This window comes from Embiotoca jacksoni, unplaced genomic scaffold (genome assembly GCF_022577435.1).
Source record: "Embiotoca jacksoni isolate LCO1_2020_lvr unplaced genomic scaffold, fEmbJac1.0.p SCAF_2, whole genome shotgun sequence".
NCBI lineage: Eukaryota > Metazoa > Chordata > Actinopteri > Embiotocidae > Embiotoca > Embiotoca jacksoni.
Window position 1 is genome coordinate 16,107,836 of NW_027185340.1, and position 16,581 is coordinate 16,124,416.

Here is a 16,581-nt window from a genome sequence, read left to right on the forward strand (position 1 = left end):
TCTATTTCTACTGTTTATGCTTTTATTTTACAAAATGCTTAAAATTTACACATACCACATCTACTTTTAGGTAAAGCGGTTGATGTGTAAAACATTTTATGACAAGTAATTCTCAGGGTGTTATATAAGTATTTTGTTTTGTATCCAACTTTTTAGGTCTCAATTTTCCTACTCATGGAGGTTTTATCAGCTCATATCCATTGATAATTTACCAGAACATTTTTGTTGTGACCCTCTATGCAAATATTATGATTTAATGTATACACTTTGAAGGGAATTTTCTTTTTGTGCATTCTGAGTAACATCTTTGGGAGCAAAACATTAGATTTGTAAATAAATAATTCTCTTAGACTTATTCACCTCAACAAACAGTAGAATTCTCAATGTGAAATTTATCCCAACAAATTCCCAGAGCAGTGCAGAGCAGAGAAGAATGAGAATAAACAAATGAACTTGTGAATGATATTGAATACAAAAACAGTCAAATTTGACACAATACAAAATAAAGTTGTGCCACTACAGCTTTACGGAGTCTTCAAATGTCCGAATGGTGTTGACATCAACTGGAGAAGTGTCAGAGATATCTCAGCTGTTATTGAGGACCAAGCCGCCATTCACATCAGACCCCGGGGTGTCTTCTGTGTTTTTATACTTGATCCCAAAAAGACCGCAGATTTTCTTCAGCATCAGATCAACAATCTCCTCATCCTCTGAGGGCTAAGAGAGGAGAGATTCAAAATCAGTTTAAGAGACAAGAAATATGTGAGAGATGCTTTTGACACTTCTAAGGACATTCATCTCATTTACCACATACTTATCTCCGAGGCAATGTGAAACAGACATGTAAAACTCTAGCAGTGCAGCTCAATAACTGCAGATAACTGGAGTGCCGTGCTACTCTGACGGCTGTCCTCCATGGTGACCATTGTGTTGTGTGTCTGATTCTGCTAATTGTTATTCTGCTGTGTTATTGAATGTGCGTGAGAGGAATCATGGCCCTGTTTGCAAAACACCTTTGGTGCAAAATAAGTATTCATCCAAAACTACGGCAGTTAAACAGCACCAAGTATCTTTCAACTGTGATTTAAAGCTCTGCAAACCCTCAAAAGTGTTTTAAATTAAACTGCCAGATTACAGAGTAAACTCACTGCATTTACAAAAAATGACAAAGGTAACAAAAGTGTTTTAGACAGGAGCAACAAAACTAACGGGAGTTACATGGTCAGGGTCTAAAGGTGAGGAGGAGCTATCCGGCTAACATCACTGCACAAACTGTCAATCAACTGAGCTTCAAATACCTTGTACTTTTATTGTCATCATTACTCAGCCGAGCCAATTCCCTACGCTGCTGCTTGTATTAGTTTTACCACACACTTTAACTGAAGACAAGAATTCTAAGAAGTTTTCCTTTTCCTCAATGAAATGTCAATCATTCCTCCCTGCCCGAAAAAGGACACATGCATTTATCCTTACAGAACATATGAAATGTCACGGTGGAAAAAATGTTGTGTTGTAAAAATGTAAATGCTCACTATCACATTCCTGGCTGATATTACATTTGCATGTCATTAATTAAAATGCCTCTCTGCTGCCTCCCGGCTTACTTACCCCTGACCCTTTGCTGAAGGAATAGCTTGTGGATTCAGAACGCATACGGACCCTCTTGACAGGGGCAATGTTGTTGCAAAAACAAATTTACGAAATGACAATTTCGGCAGCATAGGTGCTTTCAGATGGCTGTTTCCTGACAGCATCAACGCTACATTCAATCCCATCAGCATGTGCACCATGGTCTAATTCAGGGAATTTTGATACTTGTTATCAATGATGAAGGCGGCAGTCATAGTAGTGCTGCTGAAAATAAACAAATCGTTTCTATGGAGACTTTTGTAAATTCGATATACGTAAGAATATGATAGCTTTCATGTTCTCGCACTCTGTAGGCCGGCATGACAAAAGCTTTCGCCTTCTCTGTCTTTATATTGTATAACTGCCAGCAATGAATTAGAAATTATTACAACCTTAGTCTTACAAACTCTCTCTGGTGCAGCATTGCAACACTTTGTGTGTCTTAACTTTACTGCCACGACACCACATGCATTTGAGTTACTTTCAAAACAATAAACATGTAGCATTTCTGTGGCCTACAGCTTAATCCTATAGGAGGATAATGGAGCCTGATTTATATTCACTTGACACCCGAATGATATATAAGTACTACCTGCACTATTGTGGCCTGAAAGGTATGCAAAACCAACATTTGAAACTCAAAATAGTTAAAATATACCATATCCATTCGAAGGTCCATAGCCAGATAGTAAGAAACCGCTTTGTTCTTCTTTCATTGAAAGACTGAAAGTGGCAGCTGCTCATTGTCTGAAATTCCCTAAAGATTTTTTTTTTATCTGATGGTCGGCCTCCTCCAAAGTTAACAGCAGCTGCCACACAACAGAAAATACAGATAAGCGGGAGTAGAAAAATAAATTTGCCAAGGACAGACCGACAGTGTTGACATTGCGCAGCTTTTATGTTGGCTTTTTTTTGTCCTCCTCAGTGATGAACCAGTGGTGAATCCTAATAGTTTCAAATATAGGGGTTCTTTTTCAGAATAACTTTACAGAAAAAAATAAACACATGTAAGATTTATGATAACATAAATTAAAATGTAAGCTGGGTTGTTATTGTGTCAGCCGTAATTGCTCATGACAGAGATGCATCGCGACCGAGCAGCTCAACGCTTTTGGTGGAAAAAACTAACAGAGGTAATTGAAAGACACAAAATCAGTGGCTCAGATTATTTACACTGTGAAACTGAAGCTTTTTGGGTGGAAAATGTCAGGTTTCTACCTCGGGCACCAGGAGCAAATGCTTAGAGGGCACAATTACAGTTTGCGATTCAACCCGGGGAAAATCTCTGAAGCTGGTACAAGCATTTCAGAATACCATTCTTTACCATTCATCATCATATTTGTCATAATTAAGTAAAAAACAATGCAACTATACAAGGGTCAAATTCACGGTGGAGTACTTACACCCAACGGTTATAGCTTCTGTGCTCTGTGAATGTCACGGTGCTGCACACCCTTGGTGTGCAACAGAAGCAGTCTCTGAACTTTCTGATCCATCTTTGTACAGTATATTGCAAGTTTACATACTACACTGCACAGTATGTGTATGTTGTAAACAGTTAACTTAACTTTTTTTTTTTTTATTAAAACAAAAGAAAGAAAAGACAAGACTGAATTTGATTATTTTCTAAAAGTGATGATTTGTGAAAAATATTACCTTGTGGTATAATTGCTCCTCGTTGAAAGCCACGAGGATCACTGAAATGAGGAGATTGAGCACCACAAATGTCATGAACACAATGCAGGAACCAAAGAGGAGTCCCCCAAGCAGAGGGGTGTTGTCCAGGACCTAGAAAATAGCAAATGTGTCAGTACTAGTATGCCCCTTATATCACAACAGAAAAATCTGGACTGCATTATTAACATTATATATTACAAAAACTTGAATCTTTGAGCAGGGGAACATATCACTCACCTCAGCATAGTTAAAGATGCCTATCTGCAAGCTGATGATGGTCAGGAGAGCATCCATTAAAGTTCTATAAGACGATATCTTCCAGCCATAAATCACGTTGCACTAGAAACGTTATACACATGAATCAGTAGGGGAACCACTGAAATCATTTCTGTCTATCACATCTTTCAGCTTTGATCAAACTTATCATTTTGGACATAATGGACTGAGGTTGCTTCCTTAGTATTAAATGCACTTCATTAGTATATGCCATTTAAACCACTGAGAATACATACTGTAATAGATTAAATTAGAAGATTAAAATTCATGACTATATTACAGACAACCTCCCAGCAGAATGGTGATCATCATGGTGCAATAACCCATCCATCCATTATCTATACCCGCTTTTATCCTGAACAGGGTCACGGGGGGATGGGGCCTATCCCAGCTCACTTTGGGAAAAGGCAGGGTACACCCTGGACAGGTCACCAGTCTATCACAGGGCACACACATAGACAGACAGAAACAAAGACCACTAAGGGAATTTTTTTAGAATCACCAATGAACCTGACATGCATCTCTTTGGATGGTGGGAGGAAGCCAGAGTACCCGGAGAGAACCCATGCAGGCACGGGGAGAACATGCAAACTCCACATAGAAAGGCCCAGGCCTGAGATCGAACCCTGAACATTTTCACCGTGGGGCGACAGTGCTAACCACATCACTGCTGCCCCATTATTTAACCCCAATATACTCAAGAAACAATTAAGATCAGTTTTATTGGTGTTTTTTTGCAGTGAAAAGAGAAGCACTGAGTTTAAACTAAATGTTGATATTTAATCAAATTTATAATATATTTTGTAGATCGGGTTTGAAAATATATTGATCTTTAAAATAAAGAAGATTCAGACTTTTCACACTGTTAAGTGCTGTAAATATAATTTTAAATGGATAAAGAGGTTCTGCTGGGAAGAATGGGATAAAGTGCCCAAGTCCAGGTGTTCAAAGAGGTAGAAAATATTCTAAAAACCTATTTTGTCATGGGTTACTGAATGTTAATTATTGCAAAAAAAAAAAAGTATTTTTTTCACATTTAAAATTAAATCTATAACTGAAAATAGTGTGCAAAAATGTAAGGGGTTTGAATACTTTCTGAAGCAGTTGTACATAGCTCTAACAATTACATTTAAAAAAAATTATTATCTCTGAGTATTCCTTGGCTTAATATTAATTATAATTCAATTCAATTAAATCCATAGTTGTGTTTTAAGGCTCAGTTACCTTTTAAAAAGAAAATATCCCCCATTATTGTACTATTTAAGTTACGATAACTCAGGAAATAGCAGTGATTTGACTGAATATTCCTAGATAATAAGGTGAAGGTCTTGATATAAGGGCAAAACACTCACAGCAATGGAATACGCCACCAGCATGATCACAATGATCACAAGAAAACTGAAAATGTCTGTCCAGGCCCGCTGCAGGGTGGCTATGATCATGTTCATCTTGGGGTTTAGTCTGAACAGGTGCCACAGTTTGACAGTTGCCAGCAGGACTAGGAAAGCAATTAGATACTGAAGCGTTGAGTCGGCTGTGGCTGTCTCGTAAAAACTGGCAAATCTACAAAGACAATAAAGATGTGTTATCATAAGTAGAAAAAGTACCTCCAAACAAAACTACTACGATTACAGAAGGAGAATATATATATATATATATATATATATACATATATATATATATATATATATATATATATATATATATATATAAAAGCTTTCAATTAAATGCTGTAGATAAAACAAAGTCTTACTGGTCTTTGTGGTTTTGGTAGTTGGTTATATCACGGTTACTGAGCAGAGTCCTCCTGATAAAGACAGCCACAGCGCTCCAGCTCAGGAGGATGATAATCAGTTCCAGGAGGTTCCACTTGTTCTTGAAGTAAACCCACCGCTGCTGCTTCATTAATTTGCCCTTTCCAGGAAAAGAAATGAGAGAAAACTGTAACGCAACAAGAGCCAGTTTATGCGCATGTAGCAAGACATCCTCTTCAGCACATAGAGAATCAGGTCGTCTGGAAATTTGTTTCTCATGCAAATTAATAACACTTGTACATATCATTGATGTATACGCCTTGCTTATATAGTTCATCTGCATACTCTCTGCCTTTCTTTAGTTACTCATGTTGTCTAACAATATAAACTTGAATAAGTATCTGTGTAACCGATATCAACAAGTGTTCAACTTTAGTCATGATGGACAAATAATTAATTTATATTCTTAGCTGTATCAAAATGAATAATTAGCCCTATTCTTAAAGAACAAATTGTCCCTGTTTTCAGAGCGGGCTCAGTGAGTGGTCATCTGACACTTGACCCCTCCTCTGGCCCAGACATTCATAAAAACTGTAAACCTCAGGCTGAACCGCGGGCTTTTTCTCTTCTTCTGATTAAACGTAATATTTATCATTAGTCGCTCTTTATTTAAATTAATCTCACACTTTCCGATCATATTAGAGTTACCACGCACTATATTTTTATTAACCCCAAGTAAACTTTAAAACAAGTGAAGAACGCATACTTTTAATTGCGACTAATTGAGTTTAATTATCGCCTCCAACCGACAACGCCGTTGTTTTGTTCTTTCTCTCATAAAAAGTATTTTTGATAATCTAGTCAGGATAAATCCAGTCATCTCTCAATCCGGACAAAACTCAGAAGATCCTTTTTGCCAAAGCTGACAGCTGTTGCATCACTGCACCCTGGTCATCGGTCCTAAACAAGACCCAACAGTACCAGCAGAAGAAGCCTGGACGGGACGCCAGCTATGGGAGTGAACACCCACAGCACGACACCAAACTCCAGGGCCCTGACATCTGCACGGAGGTCCGCAGGAAAGAGGCTTGTCTGAACGACTGGGACCTCCCTCCACTAAAGATGGGACCACCTCCAGTAGAGATGGGACCACCCTCCAGTAGGCAGAATCCATCTGAGTACTTTGATCCATTGGGTTGATGTCTGATAGCTGATTTATCCAATTACGTCAGAAACTAGCTCCGTTTTTTAATAACTTAACTATCATTCGTTCCCACCGTCACTATATTTTAGAAATCCTGTTCATCACATCCATGATCCATACACTAAAATATGCACTAATATAGTTTATCCTTGGTGTAAAGGTTGTTCAATAAATATCCTTATAGACCAAACACTTGTCTTTGTGTATTTCCTGTAAGATATTGAAAGAAATCCCTAAATACAGAAGTCACAGTTCATACTATGTTCACACTATGACTGATCACTTGTATATAGGCTTATACAGCCTATTAAGATTAAATCTTGATTCTTTCTGCTAGACAAAAAATGGTGCCCCGAAATATGAATCTAATCCACTACATGCATATGCATGGATTTGTTGAGGTTTGAGCAGTTATTAGAAACATTTTGGGTTCTTTTTGTTCCTAAAAGGTTAAATTATAACATAAAAGTATGGATGACAGCATCCAATATTAACCCATGTTTTGTTAATAAGCAAAAATATTTTAAATGATAATTTCTCGAATTTCAAAATATATAATTAAAAGGCAGTGTTATTACGTGAGAATTTTGCAGATCTATTTTTTATGAAACCCTGACATTTTTGGTTTCTACTTAGAAAGTCCATTTCCAAGCTTTTTACGTGTGAAAGAGTCACCTTGTTAAATGCTTGTAGCGCTCACTGAAATGTGCATTTATGTAGTGTAATTTAACAAGCAGCATTTATGTGTGACTCATTGAGACTATAATTTTGATGATTCCAGGTGAAATTCAAAGAGGTGCACATATATTTAAAAACATTTCCTCTCTTACAGCTTGTCAGGTAGTGGATATAAGATTTGTTTATTCAAGTGTAACTACCGGGGATGTGTTATGATTTTTCAAATTTTTGAATAGCCATTTGAAAATTAAATATAAAATAGTTTGTGTCTTTTGTCTTATCGTATTATTTACTATTATAGTATTTACTTGCATTGCCATCACCAGAAGGTGGCGATAAAGCACCTAAAAGCTGTTTGCCAGCTGACATTAAACTATAAAAGGAAGAGATGAACACAACGTTTTTATCAGTGAGGGATGAATCTGATTCGATCTGAGTGAGAATGTGAGGACCACATTCCCGCCCACGTGTAAAGGAAACATGACTGCACCTCTAGCATGGCCAGACACGGCCCCAAACAATCTTTTTTAGGACTAATGTGTAATTAACGATGGGATTATTTTCAGAAGGACCACCGGAAAAGGAGTAAATCAGCAGGAGTGAATTTAGCTAATGACTACATAATGACTTGTGATCTTGTAAGCGAGAGGATCCAGCCCCTAGCGGCCCTCGGTGGTATTGCACTTTAAGACACTTTCACATTGGCCTCATTTTTCAAACCTGAGGAGGAGTCAAATTTTATATCGAGTCAATAAGGAAAATGTTTGTGGCATTGTGAGATTATATGCTACGGTACAAAGAGCAGAAACATGCAAAGACTACAACAACAGTCAAACGGTTCCCCGTGTGGAATAAATAAACAAAAATGAGATGCAGCGCAAACTCTGCCAGGGAAAGCCTGCATATCACAAGTCTACCACAGCTACGCACATTTGAAAGTGAAACACCTAGCAAATGGTCCATCCACAGAGCAACAATCAATGGTTAGCTTTGCAGAGGTAAGTTTGAGGTTGGATGTTCAGAACACACAACGGCCTACATCCCAAAGACGATAGCTAATGACATGTTTCTCATCAGCTTCAGCGTCAAAGTTTGATGGCATTTGTTGAGCCAGAGCTTACAGCTTGAGTGAGTCTCCTTCTCATGGTTACGTGCGAGTATCAAATTGTATTTTTGTTTAAAATAGCCCTTACTAGCACCTCAGGTATATCACCAAAACAGCCTTAATGTGCGACAAGGAAGGACACACAAAGGCACCTAATTGCCTCAGAAATTATAGTTAATGGAGGCCACATAGGATCATAAACCAAAATGACCCTTAAGAGTGGAATAACATTAAGATATGAGTCAGCGCTGCACCAAAAAAGAAAAAAAGAAAGCATGGAAGGAAACTACAAATGACAGAAGATTAATGTTATTAGATCGAACAACTTCAACATTGTCTTTAAGACACGACCACTTGACCTTTCCTTTTGAAAAATAATAAAAGAGTGGAGATGAACATGGTGTGAAAGCTGCTCTGAGTCAGCTGTAAATTTCTTTTATATTTACAGACAAATTTGTTGGTGAAAGTTTGATTTGCTAAACCTACGGACTCCATCAGCTATTAAAATCTCCAGGCAACCTTTTGATGTTAATAATCCACTTGTTCGATTGATTCCTGGTCATAAGATCATGTTCTGGGAAAACTTGTTCAGGAAACCAAAAGTGAATATAACCAGCCCTGCCACGCTCGTAACGTGACTCTGATGTCGTGAGGACCTCCTTGAATCCAGAAACCTTTCATTTAATGAAGGAAATGAAACGGATGTCTGGACTGAAAAGAACCAAGCAATCGATGAGCCTTTACTTACATTCTGTGGTAGTCACAGTAGTGTTTACCTGCAGGAACATGTAATAGAGGATGAAAAGCAAATAAATTATCTCAGCAGCCATAACAAAGATGTAGAGACCCCCAGTTGACTGGTAAAGACGAATACTCTGCAGCTCACTGTGGAACTGAAATGCTCCTGTAAAATCCAAAAGAAAATTGTATTTAAAAACACAGAGTCTGGCATGATCACATTCATAAAACGGATTCAGTTTGAAGGTAATAAAAAGTCACAAAATCTGATGTCACTATATCCGGCAGAAAACTATTGTTTACAAATCTGTAAGTGGATTCTGATTAAAATCATCAGGGGAAGCACTCCTCACCTACAGCTGTAGTCTCCAACAGGAGTGTGACAATACAGAAGAGGTTCACATTTGCATTATAAACGGTGAACTCGACAAAGATGGCCCTCGTGTACACATCCAGCCATTTATTCCTGAACAGATACTCCAGGTTGCTGCAGATGAAGAACAGAGGAATATTTTAACTGTAGGGCTGTGATGTCTGTTTTTTTCTTTTAATTGTTACACTTATGTAAATTCTGGATATTTTCATGGCTTCTATAAATTGAAGGAAAAATTAAACAACTTAGCCCACTGAGAATAATTTGAACTCTCAGATGACAGAATAAATTTGGTCCTTATACTGAAACATTCATTCCAGTTTGCTCACAAACATACCTGCTCGCATTCTGTAAGTTCGGGCCGAGCTCCACGACAAAGCCTCCTCCCCTATAGAGCACCATTTTACCCCAGAAAGGATAAGCCCTGAGCTGAGCCTGCGTCTGGTACCTCCACGGACTGGAGGTAGAGACATTATCCCCCGCAGAGTGGTTCCAGCTGGGTTCGTAGGAGCCCATGTCCTCCATCTCCCATGAGTATGGAGCATGACAGTCTGGCACCAGCTTGAGCATGGAGCCGGCGATCTGACAGGAGTTCTTCTGCACTCTCAGCTGACGGAGACGGGCGTTACCCACCAGCTTGGAGTTTCCATCCGTGATAAATCCTTGAACACAGCATTTTAAGGTGAAAGCATTTTTACAGACGCTATACTTTTTTTGTAATAGTAGACTATGTGTTCCGCATACATTTCTTAACTGTCTTGCCATGTTAACTTTTCTCTGGAGCCACAACCCGTGACTGTTATTGTCACACTGTACAGCTCAAATGACACTTTTCTATCGCGCGGTATGGCTCATCTCGACTCTAGTTGCATTTTTTTTGGTTTTCAATCAGGTAAAAGTTGAGGATATCACTTGGTACTTTTTTCATAATACCACTTCCATCAAGGTTCCAAGTGAGCTGAGCTGATATTAAATGGTGAAAAGACTGTAGGACACTGATTGTTTAGAGAGAACGATCACTGAAATATCACTGAGACATTGGGTCAATGTGTCATTGTTGCATGGGACATCCTGCACATATTTGTCTTTGATAGCTAAGCTACTCTTTGATCACTGGACTACTCAATCCCCTGATTGGTTGCCGATGAAAGGATAAAGCAATTGCGTGTGGCACGTTGAAGATGATGTGACGGTAGTTTCCGGTGGTGACGTGTGGACGACCAGCAACATGGAGAGGGAACTATCTGCAGTGGAAAATTTAATTCAGAAAAGTACCTGGTACTAGAAATTAGTTAAGGAACAAGGAATCTCTGCTCTGTTTTGTCCACTGAAAACTCCAATAAAGTTAATTCAAACAAAACGGCATGTCCTTTGTGATGATGAAGAAAAAAACAAAGTCACTTGTTCTTTTTCTTTTCTGCAATAAAGTTTAGCTAAAGCCACAAGTTGTAAATATACTTCTGTAAAATACTTCTGCAATAACATTAAAACAAGCCCGAAACAGTTTATGATGGGTTTGACAGCCGCCACAAGGATATCAAACTATGGAGATGCTCAGACAGCGACCACAATTTCTGTCAGGCCTGAATAATCCATATTTGATGTGACCCCCGTCAAATACTGTTATACTGGTGACTGTTTTCACACTGGTCACTGTTTTTTATGTCTTATATTTATTACTTTTCAGCCTGGTCCTGAGAAACGCCATCTTGTTTCACTTTTTTGTGTATTAATATGAATATGGTTGGAATGACAATTAAATTAAACTTGAACAAATTGTGACCATTTCCATGTTAAAATCAAGCTTAATATGAGCAGCATCAGCCTGTCTGTAGACATTTAAAGCTGCAAAGTCTACACAATCATTTAACAAGTATGTTTTCAAAAGTTTTAGTAGATTGTAAGAGTTCACAACATTCCATAAAAGTAATCTGAAAACATAAATTGCCCACAAAGTTGACTTGTGTTTGTGTCTGTACGTGTACTTGCCTACCTATCTTTGTCAGGACCAGTTTTAGTTTTAGACCATTGGAGTGTGGACATTTTAACATTGTGGACGTATTGGCTGGTCCTTACTTTCAAAGGGCTTTCTGAGGGCGACTTCTTTTTTTTAGGGTTAATTATGGATTAGGGTGTGGTTAAGGGTTGAGGTTAGTCACTTATTTGTAGTGGGCGGGGTGAGAGTAATAGACTAGGGAATGCATTATTTCAGTTAATTTCCCCACAAAGATAGCTGTACAAATGTGTGTGTGTAAAATCATTATGTCTGTGTGTAAATACAGTTATGCTACTAAGTTTAAATGCATGAGCCAACATGAAGGCAATTCACAAAATCGGCACAAATCGAAATCCTTGTGAGATCCTAAAACGATCCTAAAAAAAAGGCACAAGAGATGACAAAAGTGCTCTGCTCCCCAGCTGTGAAGTCAAGTGCTGTTTAATTCCACAGCAAAAGAGTGAAAAGTCTGCTTTTCTGGACAGCAAGGTTTGAAACAGCTTTTATACCAACAAACTTTTGGCACAAAAACAATATCAAAGTTGCTTTGACACAAAGCTCTTTAAATCTACTTAAGTGTTCTGCTTCACTAAATAAAGCAACTCATCAATTGTAAATGCGCTAACAATGAGGAACAAAGAGATTTTGGCAAAATGTTTCCACCTGTGTGAGTAGTACAAAATGTGTAGTATATTGGGTCTATAAATTAAATAGAGATGAGGCTGATGAGCATTTCTACATTTACCTTAAATTGTGTTTTGTTTTGGTTCCTTGAAACATCAGGTCAAGTGTGCGCCAGAGGTCCTGTCTTATCTAAAAGAAAGAATATTTTCAGGGATGCACTTTTACCTGGATAAACTCCAAAGAGGTTACTGAGCAGAGATGTGTTGGCCCAAGTGAACACATCGCCGAGGCTCATGCTGTTTGCAATCTGCCCACTGAAGCTTTCCCTGATGTGTTGGTTCAGGAGAAAAGCATTGGGATCTCTCTGGCCGTACGCCACCAGCAGCAACATCCACATGAACCCTATGTAGGCTGAAACACACACCAACAATACAAACATATCCGTTATAGCGCTCATAATTTAACAGTGCAGTAACAATGGAAAAAGAACAATTCAATAGAAAAATAAGGGTTTGTCATACAGAGTCAGGTCAGACTTTAGAATTTGTCAACTTGCACCTGTTTATGTCTCACATGAAAATACCGAATCAGACTCTTTTCTGTAAATCTCATACTTATTGCGAATTTTCCTCGCACTGTTATTAATACGAGTCCTTTCTGAAATGACCGGTTATATCAAAAAAGTGAGCCCACTCACTCAAAATCTCTTTGAGTAGTGCAAAGGCTTTCTGCTCCATAATCATATTCCGTCTCATCTTCTTGATGTCTGCAGGAGGAGGTGGCTTGTAGAGACTTCCGTCACGTCTCATTATTTGTTGGTCCTTACAATCTCCTATGGGAGAAGTTATTAGTTTGAACTTTTCCTATTATTTGAGAAAGAAAGGGTATTTCTGAGTAATTTATTCTTTACCCATATTTTTCTCATTTCCTTGAAATTCCACATTTCTTAAATCTTCCTCGTCGACTTTCTTTAAAACAAGTGCAAAGAAGACTGCAAGACCGAGCACCTGTATCGAGAGGCATTCACACAAGTGAACACAAACAGTTCAAGTAAATATCTAGCACATGCTCATGAAGAATTATATCTATAAGAAAGTTTAAATTATGAGAAAACTATAAAACTGAGCTATTTAGAACATACAATGGCTATGCTGGAAGTCCTAAGGCACAGGTGAGATATAGGAGGTCACTGTAAAGGTATGTGGGTGGAGGGAAATTGTTCTTCTCCTCACCTTCAATGGCTGAATGAGGAGGACACTCTGAAAGAAGGAGACAATCATGGATACCAACCAGCTTATGGAGCGTTCCTTCCCAAATTTCAACCCATAAAGCATCGTGTAATATCCCGACACACAACTGGTCGCGATCACGAGCAGCCAGCCAAAAAAAATGAACCACCAGGGAAGCCCTCCGTGACAGCACACCCTTTTTTTCTGACTTTCCTTATTATCAGTGCAGTCTGCAGGACTTGACCTGTAATGTGAAGTGAAACAAGACAAAAAAGAAGAAAAGAAAAGTACAATTACTATATTTTATTTGAAAATTATGAATCTAAATGGCATTTAAAATGTAATTTTAGAGTGAAATTTTTAAAAATGTCAAATATTCTTTTAAAATGACTGCCAGTCATTTTAGTGCACAAATGAAACCAATTCGCAATGACTTGACACTAAATGTAATAAAACATAATCTCAGAACGAAAATTTGGAAACTAGTGTCAAATTTACAATGTCAATTAAAGTTGTGGGCAAAGACCATTGAAGTCACAAACAACGACTATTGGCAGCTGCGTTCTTATCTTAAAAGTCAAAGTGCGCTAAAACTAACAGCCACAAACATTATGGTAACGTGTGTAACTAACAAATAAAGAGAGAAAAATAAATATATACAAGGAAAAAGATAAACCTATCAGAAATTCATTCTTCAAAGGATTATCAAATAACTTCCACCGCTTTAACATACTCTGAGACCCAAAACAGATACACCCACTTTTTATATAACATACAAATCCAGCACTGTGGTGAGTTTTAATGAGTGATTCTTGTACTTTGTGTTGGTGAGTTCATCTTGGTTGACACAGCTGGATGTGAGCAGCTGATCTTCCAGATAGCCCTTCATCCCCCGGACTTGCTGCAGAGCCCGGCAGTAGCTGTACGGGGTGGGGAAGCAGGACGGCTCCAGCAGATTTAACTCTTTGTCAATGTCACACAGCTGCCTGTACAGATACTGGGTTTTGTTGCTCTTCTTTTGAATCCCCTGCACTGTGGATGCAGGTCCAATTTGTTATCAGTGGCGGTTCTTAAGAATTAAGTCACATGTTGTGGTGTATTCAGACAGAAGATAAAGTTATCGACAGCAGAACCCACCTGAAAGCTGAGCTGGAGTTTTTGTCTGGACGCTGTCACTGGTTTTGTGATTCTGTTTGATGAAGTCTTCCACCACAGAGAGCATGGCGTTGATATCAATTTGTTGTCCAGAACCGAACTCAGACTCTGTGCACGGGATGTTGCTTTGTACAGTCTTAGAGAGTGAACGGGCAATTCGTGTGATATCCTGTTAGAGAAAATGTTCAAACACAAAAGTGTTTGTCAAAATACAATATATAAAATTGTAACATGCAGCATATGAATTTCAGATTGATTATTTGCTTATCCATCACTTTTCTCAATATATATAAGGAGTTTGGTACTCCGTCAAACTTTAGTGTATACTTAAATCCTAACCCCTCCAGTATTCAGTATTCAGTGCAACTCTTAAATTGGTACCAACAACATCTAGCGCCTACCTGAATGATAATGTCCAAAGTGGCATTGACATTCATGTTGGTGGTAGCCGTCTGCGAGGAAACAGTCTGCGAGGAAACGGTTTGCAAAGTTCTCTGCTGTTCGATTGTATTTCTTTTTTTTATTTTATGCTGGCAGCAGGACATTTTTCGAGGACGAGTGTTTCTAAAGATACTAACTATGAGGATATTCACTGGGATCATAATAAGGGAACTCTGAACTCCAATCATGAACTGCTGCCACGTGAACTCAAAGTGACCTGAAAACAGAGACAGGGTGCAATTAATAAGAACTATCCTTTTTTTGTTTTTGTTTTTAAGAGTAAATTGAAGTGTAACGAAAAGTGTAATGAAAAGGTGGTGTTACCCAGGTCCAAGGTCTGCTCGGAGGGGTCCGTGGGGATCCCGTAAAACATGATGCTAGTCAGCATGGTGCAGAGCAGCAGGGAGAAACAGCAGGACACTCTTTGAACGCAGGTAAAGGTGCTGCTCGGTGGTCGACTGATCACGGAGAACCAGAGGTGTCCGTCACTGAAATCCTTTGCTGTCTTCATGAAGAACAAATTACTGGAAGATTAAAGCAACACTGTGAAATAAAAACATCTTAAAACCTGCATAAACTGATAACTAGTTATGGATTAAGATCATATTTTTATTTCTGTAAAGTTTAAGTGTAGCTCCGTAGCTGTTTCACATTTGAGAGTTTTAAAAAAAAGCCATAAATCCTCAGTAACACAGTTTTTTATAAAACTCAGTGTGCAGGCCAAACACTCAACTGAAAGCATTTGTTTCAATTTCCCTTCACTTCTGAAATTCAGTTGGATTTAGATAAATTATAAATTGGTCTGTAACCAGATATAAAACACTACTGTAGCCGCTTAGCTCAGTATTTATTTTGCATTTTCTAGTAACACGTTTGAATTTAAATTTTAGATTGTCTTCTGGAAATCTGGCTAAAAAAGAGGAAAATACACCTTCTAGCTTAAGTGTTGCTCCTTGTCAGTGTTTCTATTTCATTTTTGTCCTTGACAATAAATATGTAAAATACATTTTAGGCAGCCTGCATTAAGGTTTCTTAATTCTGGTATACTTTTAAATCATACTTCATTTAATTCTCATTTTGTCTATTGTCATGAGAAGGAATGCATAAGTTTTCTATTTTTCAAAAGCTGCCAGTTTTAGGTAGGTATGTAGGTATATACTTTATTAATCCCCGAGGGGAAATTTTTTACACCTGTAGCTGGGAGGGTTGAAAACATCCTGCCTGCTCTGTTTGTTTTTTTTAAATGTTATGATTCAAAAATCAAGTTTAATTTGGTATCAGTAAACTATACATTCTCCAAACTGAAATCCAAACTAGCGATTTCATCTCATTTGCATTTAATCTGTGCTCTCGTCATTCAAATTCAAATGAAAATCCACAGCCTGGGTTTCACATTCAGCCTTTACACTTAAACATCATGCTTGTGTGTGTAATTTTGCCACTTAAAGTACCGCAATACTTTGACTTTACCTGAATCTCTTCAGCTCCACCTCGGTTGAAACAGGAAAAACTTGATCAAGGGAGCAATCATCCATGTCTATTGCCAGCCAGGAATTGCATAGAAAATGCCATTTCTGTTCCGTCTCTAAATCTTGCACCATGATATTGCCTACATACCTGAGGAAAAGCAGATAATATATATGTGAGATTTAAAATGACCCATGTATAACTAAAAAGACTTTAATTCACGTCAGAAAGTCCT

At 38.1% G+C, this 16,581-nt stretch overlaps 1 protein-coding gene across 1 annotated transcript in view; it reads right to left on the bottom strand.

The window, feature by feature from the left end:
• Positions 1 to 497: 497 nt before the first annotated feature.
• The window catches only part of LOC138201657 (polycystin-1-like protein 2), a 42,423-nt gene continuing 26,339 nt past the window's right edge, over positions 498 to 16,581 (bottom strand). The window contains exons 27-43 of the mRNA XM_069155273.1: positions 16,350 to 16,496; positions 15,204 to 15,403; positions 14,840 to 15,096; positions 14,421 to 14,607; positions 14,102 to 14,315; positions 13,287 to 13,527; positions 12,965 to 13,061; positions 12,752 to 12,886; positions 12,280 to 12,465; positions 9,772 to 10,096; positions 9,415 to 9,548; positions 9,100 to 9,227; positions 5,336 to 5,496; positions 4,935 to 5,145; positions 3,544 to 3,645; positions 3,286 to 3,417; positions 498 to 717 (exon numbers count right to left, since the gene is read on the bottom strand). Coding sequence (XP_069011374.1) covers positions 586 to 717; positions 3,286 to 3,417; positions 3,544 to 3,645; positions 4,935 to 5,145; positions 5,336 to 5,496; positions 9,100 to 9,227; positions 9,415 to 9,548; positions 9,772 to 10,096; positions 12,280 to 12,465; positions 12,752 to 12,886; positions 12,965 to 13,061; positions 13,287 to 13,527; positions 14,102 to 14,315; positions 14,421 to 14,607; positions 14,840 to 15,096; positions 15,204 to 15,403; positions 16,350 to 16,496 — 2,989 coding nt within the window. The 3' untranslated portion in view covers positions 498 to 585. The remainder of the gene's footprint in view (positions 718 to 3,285; positions 3,418 to 3,543; positions 3,646 to 4,934; positions 5,146 to 5,335; positions 5,497 to 9,099; positions 9,228 to 9,414; positions 9,549 to 9,771; positions 10,097 to 12,279; positions 12,466 to 12,751; positions 12,887 to 12,964; positions 13,062 to 13,286; positions 13,528 to 14,101; positions 14,316 to 14,420; positions 14,608 to 14,839; positions 15,097 to 15,203; positions 15,404 to 16,349; positions 16,497 to 16,581) is intronic.